The 8,804-nt window shown below is 42.4% G+C and overlaps 1 protein-coding gene across 1 annotated transcript in view; it reads left to right on the top strand.

Annotated features, from left to right (window-relative positions):
- Nucleotides 1–6,655, top strand: part of cnn3a (calponin 3, acidic a) — a 22,989-nt gene extending 16,334 nt beyond the window's left edge. The window contains exons 2-7 of the mRNA XM_031739591.2: nt 329–450; nt 2,181–2,247; nt 2,381–2,518; nt 2,621–2,737; nt 4,376–4,522; nt 5,776–6,655. Coding sequence (XP_031595451.1) covers nt 329–450; nt 2,181–2,247; nt 2,381–2,518; nt 2,621–2,737; nt 4,376–4,522; nt 5,776–6,111 — 927 coding nt within the window. The 3' untranslated portion in view covers nt 6,112–6,655. The remainder of the gene's footprint in view (nt 1–328; nt 451–2,180; nt 2,248–2,380; nt 2,519–2,620; nt 2,738–4,375; nt 4,523–5,775) is intronic.
- Nucleotides 6,656–8,804: the final 2,149 nt, after the last annotated feature.

Raw genomic sequence — 8,804 nt, 5'->3', positions numbered from 1 at the left:
TTTAAGAGTGCCCACACCCTACAGTACCCTCTGAGGGTGACCTTTGACCCCACACTACCCTCTGAAGGTGACCTTTGACCCTACGGTACCCACTGAGGGTGAAATATTTCTACCATCCCTTTTTTAGTTCTGTATAACCAAACAATATACATTATACATTCTTAAAGGCCAAAAGGCTTTGGTCAGATGAAACATGATTGATGATGTTTAGATGGTAAAGGTTTAGCATGGTCTGCTGGGAACTCGGCACTGGTGCTAGCAGCTGTAGGTCTGAGTGCTATCACAGACTCATGTGGTCATATTATTATTTGTGTTTTAATCTCTCCAGATTGCTCAAAAATATGACCCACAGAAAGAGGAGGAGCTCCGTTTCTGGATTGAAGAGGTGACCGGAATGTCTATTGGAGAGAATTTCCAGAAAGGCTTGAAGGATGGGGTCATCCTCTGCGAGTAAGTTCTGTTTGCTCTTGTATTACTGACGTTGTTGGGCCTCTTGATCTTTGTAATGGAGACAAAAGCAAATTTCATGTAACATTAAGTATGTTTTCTAATCGATTTAATGCAGTTTGACACATATTACCAAACCAAGGCTATGCTTATTGTAACACCCACATCTTTGTGGTGCATCGGCCGGTCATGCACCTCTCAGTTTCTCTAACCTGTGCGGCCGATGCAGCAGGACACTGAGTGTACGATCAGTGCAGTTTTTACTGGCGTTTTCATGATGTTCCTGCACAGAAGCTCAGAGACATGCAGAAATACAGGAGAGATGTTGGAACAGTTTTGAAAACTGGAGAGTTTGTTGAAAAAAAAAAAAAAACTCTCTCTCCAAAGTCGGCATCATCAGATCCTCTTTATTTGGCCTAATTTGTGTCCACAAACACGGACTCTGACTCTGGGTCACTTTGATCTATTCATGCAAACAAAAAGTAAGAGAAAGCGCCTGCACACATGAATGCTATAATAGCTTATTTCACAGTGTTCATCAGAGTAACAGCCTGAGGGAAGAAAACATAGACGGCGGTCTGAAGCGCCTGCCTGAAGGCAGCAGTTTGAACAGGATGGGAGGAGTCTGCAGAGATGTTCTCTGCCTGTTTCCTAATCCTGGACCTGTACAGGTCCTAGATGGAAGGCAGATGATGATCCTCTCTGCAGACCTGATTGGCTGTTGCAGTCTTCGGGGCTGAACTGAAACACACAGTAATTGATGTGCATGTGAAAGACTGGATGATGGCACAGATGACCTGCTCTGGCAGCTTGAACTTCCTGAGTTGCTGCAGGAAGTCCAGCAGAGGCTGGGCCTTCTTCCAGACACAGTCTATGTGTGAGGAACACTTCAGCTTCCGTGAAAAGGTGGATCTTGGGAATCTGAAGTGATCCACAGTGGGTGCTGTATTGTTTAGAAAGCTGAGGGTCTCTGAAAGCCCACCGTCATCTCGCCATTGTTGTGATCAGACCAACGATGGTGGTTCTCCTGAGGTGCAGTCGTTTGTGGAGAGGCACTCCTGGGGGAGGCCGGTGCTGATGGTCTGTGTGTGGGATGTGACGCTCGTCAGCTTCACCTGCTGCTGCCTGTCCGACAAGAAGCTGGTGATCCACTGACGGGTGGAGGCCCGCACAGTAAGCTGGGTGAGCTTCCGGTGGAAGATGTCTAGGATACGGCGCTGAAGTCCACAAACAGGAGCTTTGGGATGTCCTCCAGGTGGTTCAACAGTCCTTCAGGCTCCTCTGCAGATGATCTGCTGTTTTACAGCTGCTGTTTTTTAAATTAAAGGATGGCTGGTGTATAATAATGAACACAGGCTTTTAAGTAATGGTTAGATTACTGCCACCTTAAAGGCCTGTGGTTGGTAGCCTGTTAACAGATCGGTCATATTTAAGATCGAAGCATGACGCGATGTCAGTAGTACTGATGTTTACCTGTACATTATGTCTGCGGGATGGTTATGAATATTCTCTAATGCTTTCAACCATTTGTGAGTTGTAAAGAAATTCACAACTCACATTTCAGGTGAATTTTAGTGTTTGATGCTAGTTTGAGCGTTATGAAGATAAAACAGGAAGTTAGTGTGACTGATGTAATGTCCTCTCAAATGAAGGAAATGTGTATGAACTGCAGTCACATGATATCCACTGTAGCAGTGGGAATAATGTGATGTTTTCTTTCCTGTGTCTCACAGACTGATTAATAAGCTGCAGCCTGGTTCAGTGAAGAAAATCAACCTTTCACAGCTCAACTGGCACAAGGTGAGACCGACCCACAAACACTGCAGAGCTGGAGCTAAAGCACGTCAGCCCGACTCGTTCATTTCACCAGCAGTCTTATTGGTGCTCCGTCTCCCCTCTTATCACTCTGTTTTTTCCCTAATGCTCTCTGCAGCTGGAAAACCTTGGGAATTTCATAAAAGCTATCCTGGCCTATGGCCTGAAGCCCAATGACATCTTTGAGGCCAATGACCTGTTTGAAAACGGAAACATGACTCAAGTCCAGACAACACTACTCGCACTGGCTAGCATGGTGAGTGCACGCACAGCACAGAGGACGACTGCTCACTGAGGGCGTCTTTCTGTTATAGAACATAAAGTGTCATCAGTCTGACCGGCGTGTGTTATCTGACAGGCAAAGACTAAAGGCATTGACACAAAGATTGATATCGGAGTGAAATATGCAGACAAACAAGCTCGACACTTTGATGATGAGAAGATCAAGGCTGGCCAGTGTGTCATCGGACTGCAGGTAAATGAAGTGCTCAGTAATGTGTGACTGAGATTACCGAGCTGATGTTTCATCATTAGATTTAAATAAAAACCACTTTAGTGTCTTTTGATGGTCATAAAGCAGAGAAACACTCCCTGTGTTAACTGCATTTAAACCCTTCCTGATACGATTAGTGTCCATTTAAATCCCAACAGTTCACTGTAGAGTAGGGCTGCTCAATTAATCGAATTTTAATCTCGATTACGATCTGGGTTTTCAACGATCATTAAAAATGACTGAGCCGATTATTAGCACCTCCCTCGTGCTTTACTCGCGCTGCTCTGCTCCGTGTGGCAAATCGAGCGCATCTCTCTGCGTTTCGAACACGCGTCACAACAATTAAGAGGACCCGAGGGAAGCTCGGAAAGCTAAGCAGAAGTTATTTGGAGAGGAGAGGATAATGGCTGCTGAAGAAAGAATGCTTTAGGAGTGACGGCGGTGTTCTGAGATGTGAGAGATTTGAGACGTTTAGCGCAAATCTTGTGTAGTTAGTGTGTAGTTAGTGTGTAGTGTAGTCAATAGTTTTGTTGTGTGTGTCAGAACAATGAGGCGGCTGCTGAATGTTACAGGTGTTACAGCAGTGATACATCTCCTGTTGTCAGGCCTGCAGGTATCAGGCTGTTGTTCTCCTTTATCTCATAGGGGACAGAAATTATTTTTTGGAGTGGCACAAATAATTTGTGTGGCATCAGATTTGATGCAGAACAGCTGATTGTTCTGTAAATAGTTTGAAATGTTTATTTAAAAACGCCTTGGCTGCATTAAAAAAAATAAATAGCTGCAAAAAAACTTTGTTGTTTGCCAAACTGAGTTACTTTTTTGAAGAAGTAACTATATAATTAATTGCCCAACATTGGTCATTATATACTGTATTTTGCAGACAGAGTTACAGACTCTCTCCCAGACCACAGACTCATAATACAAGTCAGAGCTTTATGAAAAAAAAGAAAAAAAGAAAGTTGTGTTTTCAAAATTGGAGTTCAAGTTATTTTTACTTCCAATAGTGTTAACATCCTACACAGGTCATGAACAGGATTTATTTTACATTTTCATTGTAAGTGGGCTAAAGCAGTTAATTAAAAGTAGTCTAACATAAATGTAAATGCTGTAATTTGATTATTTTAATAAACCATGTAACTTGGATGGATTAGATGCTGGCGTGACCACAGTGCACACGTCTGATGTCGCTCACAGTGGTCCAAGTGTCCGCTCAGGGAGTTTGTGTGTTCGCTCAGACACATGAAACATTAGAGGGAACATTGGTGGAAACATTATGGGTTCATGGAGTCAGACGTGGATCAAATATTGTGCAGTATTTTGAAGTTCACTAAACATAGATGTTTACATTTTCATTTATTTTTATATTGCAAACATTTGCACTGTAATCAGTATTTGCACACTATTTTATATTATTTTTTGACAATCTTTAAAGCCATTATTCAATACATTGTTATTGTTAAATAAATATCGTCAAATAATCCAGATCTCAATTTCAGTGAAAATAATTGTGATTATCATTTTTGCCATAATCGAGCAGGCCTACTGTAGAGTACTTTGACATAAGCTGAACTGACAGCTGTGTTTGGTGAGCTCGTGTCTCTGGCTTTGGTTTCTCAGATGGGAACAAACAAGTGTGCAAGTCAGGCTGGAATGACTGCGTATGGAACGAGACGACATCTGTACGATCCAAAGACTCACACTGACAAACCTTATGACCAGACTACCATCAGCCTACAGATGGGGACCAACAAAGGAGCCAGCCAGGTGAAACCCAGCCCTGTCTTTATTCTGTACCGTGTGTCGTGCTGTGAAAGAAGTATTGGACCACTCCCTGATCATTGTTATGATTATTTTTTTTTGCATATTGTCCACACTTGGTGTTTCAGGACATCAAACAAATGTTAAGATTAGACAAAGATAACCTGAAGATTTCATTTCTTAAAGGAAAAAAGCTGTTCAAAGCTCACTGGGCCCTGTGTGAAAACTTTGATTTCACAAGCTACACCAGACCAGTCCTGCAGTAAATGAAGTTTGAAGTTTTCAAAAAGCAACACGAGGAAAACCAAATCAGTGAAAAATAAAGTCTCTGTCAGTCTGCATTTGGGTAACAAAGCCATTTGGGATTCATTCAAACCACAAATGGAGGAGACCTGGAGCAGCGCCAGCATAGCCACAGAGAGCTATAATAAAGTATATGTAAATGTAAATGAGGCACCACTTGAATCTGACATGATGAGAGTCAGGTATGGAGCTAATCAGTCAGTGTATGAATGAGGACGTATAAATGTAAACGTGTGAGTTCTGCTGAGAGTGTTTAGTGAGGTGAAGCAGGCTGTCACAGGACAACCAGTACTGCAGCCGCTGACAGGTGTGTGGCTCACATTCATAAATAAATGAGTGTAAATATGTTTAGGAAGGGTTTTCCTTTCTGTGAGTAAGTTTTGAAACAACCACCACCCAGCCACTGTGGATTTAAGAGCTGGTTTGATCATTTTTCTCTTTTCCTCATTAACGTCTCAATGGAGCGTCGTGCATTTGAAGACCCTATCAGAAATCAGCACTAGCATGAAGCACAGATCAGTTTGATTATGATAAAATTCAGGTGATTTGATTATGGGATTCTTATTAGCTTTGTCCCTGCTAAATAGCTGAAATAAGATACCGTGCACTCAGAAGTATAAAAAGATGAAGTCTTTCCTCAGCATCACAGAGGACGGCTGCTGTTAACTCAACCTAGTCGGGCACTGTTTCATCAGAGGGCATCAGGACAATACACACCAAGTCTGAAAAATGGAATTACATACAATGACATACAATTACATACAATATTTCTAAGCAAAGCCATCATTTTAAAAAGTCACCTTTGTCTAATAATAACATGAGTTTGATCTGAAACGTGTGACAAATGAAGAAACTCTTTAAAGCTCTGTACGTTATTCCTCAGTGATCATTTTGAATCATCTCTGTGTGTAAATGTGTTTGTCGTGCTGATGTTTGCCGTGTTGCGTTTCATGTAGGCAGGCATGCCGGCCCCCGGTACTCGCAGAGACATCTTTGATCAGAAAGTGGCCTTGCAGCCGCTGGACAACACCACCATCTCTCTGCAGATGGGCACCAACAAGGTGGCGTCTCAGAAAGGAATGAGTGTGTACGGGCTGGGCCGCCAGGTTTATGACCCCAAGTACTGCGCCCCCCCCACCGAGCCGGTCATCCACACTAACGGCAGCCAAGGCACCGGCACCAATGGTTCTGACATCAGCGACAGTGACTATCAGGCTGAATTCCACGAGGACGAGTACCACGCCGGCTACCACAACGACTACCATTACAACGATCAGAACATCGACTGCTAGTCAGGCTCTCCACCTGTTAACAAATGTATTTTATCACTACAACAGAGCAAGTCTTTTGCTATCCTCGCTAGTCTTTTTATTCTCTATAAACTGAAATGTTACTTTGTATTTCGTCTTCACCTAGACTCTTTGATCTCAGCTCCAAAGTTTGTAAGACGTAGCATAGAATCACGACACACATACAGTGACAGATGCTGTTTTCTAAGCTAATAGCCTCTTTTATAAAAAGAAATGATGGAACGCTCATGTAGAGATGACGCTGCCAATGAATCTGATGAATTCCACTCTTTGCATTCCTTAAATGTTGCTGATCCATTTGTCAGCTCCAAGAGCACATACCCCGTTTGGGATTAGTTTTATGCTAATGGCTAGACTGGAGTTGTCCTGAATTTCCAGCCTCCCTTTGTTCCTTTTTTGTTCTGTGCCCTCTTGTATGCCTGAGCTGTATTTATGTGCAGTGTCCCAAAGTAAAGCAGTGTGCTGTTCTATGTTCCACAATGAAAATGACATGTTATAAATAAAGTTTTAAATCTTTAATATTAAACCTGGACCACGCACTAATCCCAGCCTATAACATGCTACTAATTCTAACATGGAAATCAGGTCATGTACACATCTGTGGAGTGGAAAGACGCTCCAAGTGTGCAGCTGTGAGGGGAAGCACTCAGTCTGATAGGAGGCTGGCATCAGCACTCATAGTTGGAGAACAGACAAAGTCGCACTGTAACCACTCCCCCACACAGAGCCAAACCAACAGGTACGGGTCCTAACAGGCATCATCTTTGACAAAAAAAGAGTGTGACCCCAAATGTAATAATCCATAGATCCTAATAGGAGATATTCATTGTAACTAAATCATAATCGTATGATGGCAATAATGGACCGGTGTATGATACTTTAATAATCAAAGCACTATTTTGTATTCCAAGCCTGAATCACACACGCATTCATACAGATGCTTTATTCTGTGCTGAAGTATTTTCAACCTCGCGTGCATACACTGATTCATCAGAGGCCCTTTGGGCTTCAGTAAATTATATGTTGCATTTACGTGGGAGAAGCCAGGAATTAAACCAACAACCTCCTGACTGGTAGCACAGCCTCTCTAATTCCTAACAAGGACTAAAGTACCCTCATCTTCAGGTCCGGGTTTCATCCTACGTGTTCCCCCTGTGGCTGCTTTCTCTCACCGTACAAACACACGTGTGCTAGGTTGAAGGAATAATGTGTTGTCCCTGCTGGAATGACCGATCCAGGCTTTCCAGCCTCCCTGAACTCAAAAATGTGTGTAGCTAATGGATGTAGCGTACAGTAGATACTGTTATACAGTACAGGAATGTTACTTTATTACTATTTTTTTTCTCTGGGGAGTATATCATGTCTACATTTATGTAACAATGTAGCGTTGCAAACATGAAAGGAAGCAGTGAAAACAAAACTTTAGAATAATTAAAATCCTGTAAATTTACTTAAAACAATGATTATCTGCAGAATCTCCTTGTATACTGGTCAGTGTGCAACAACCACGCTGTTGTGTAATGTGCTACTGGGAGCGACTCAGTCTTACATTACTACAGTTTGTATTTGTGCACAGGAAATCTAAGCACCCACTCAAGACGAACTGGGAATAACCCAAAACTGTTTCCAGGCACGCTCAAACTTTTAATCTCTTGGCAGGAACTTAGCTGGACTCCTGTTATTCATAATGACCACACGGCTTTACCCTAATTTCGTTTTGTTGAGGGATGTCTTTTATCTGCATGACAGTGTCCAGTCACCTTTGCGCCTCTAACAGTGTTGAGACTGTGTATAATAGTTTTGTTAAAACTCATTGTCAGTTATGTTACATATGGAGTATTTCCCACATTTATCCAACACACTAGTCTGTGCACTTTTTCAGAGTCATGGCCAGTTATCAGTAAAGTCATTCAGGCAAAGGGAGATGATACAGTAAGACCCCAGACATGTTTCTAAACCAGAACCTTTGTGCAGTAAAGGCAACACAATGTACAGATGTGTCAGGATTAATGTGTGTAGGGTCTGCCTTACAGTATGAAGCACCCTGAGGCAACTGTTGTTGCAATAAAACTGAACTGGAAGCTGCTGTTTCTTAGGTAAGATACTGTTTCTGCAAAAAATTGCAGGGTGCAGGTTTGTCTCATAAATAACTACAAAGGAAACTTAAAAATGATGATTAACATTATGTCGCACAGCAAGAAGGTCCTGGGTTTGACTCCAGGCCACGATCCTTCTGTGTGGAGTTTCTCCAGGTGAGACAGGCGTGGGGTTCAGTTAACTGATGATGTGCCAGCCCTGCAACAGACTGCTGACCTGTTCCAGGTGTACACAGTGGCTCAAACCGCCCTGTCATCCGGAACTGGAGAAGCTTAAGAAGACAGATGAATGGGTGAAAACTTTCAAATGCATGCATTTACATGGATTTGAAAAGTGAGATTTTTCCCATAGTGCAATAAAAAGACTGTAAAGGCTCTTCATGGTGCATGTAAGAGAAGTTTCCACGAGGAAAAATCCAGTAAAACAGCCAAGTAGGACAAGTAGGTCAGATTTCAGTACAGAAAATTCCAAGATGCATGAAAATGTCAACATGGCAGCTAATATAAGAAACCCTGTGTTCAACTGGTAACACGATGAAAGCCTGGAAAACAGATGTTTTTGGACGAGTGTGTGATTGA

This window comes from Oreochromis aureus, linkage group 9, assembly GCF_013358895.1.
Source record: "Oreochromis aureus strain Israel breed Guangdong linkage group 9, ZZ_aureus, whole genome shotgun sequence".
In the NCBI taxonomy this organism is placed as follows: Eukaryota; Metazoa; Chordata; class Actinopteri; order Cichliformes; family Cichlidae; genus Oreochromis; species Oreochromis aureus.
This window is presented reverse-complemented; position numbering and strand designations above follow the sequence as displayed.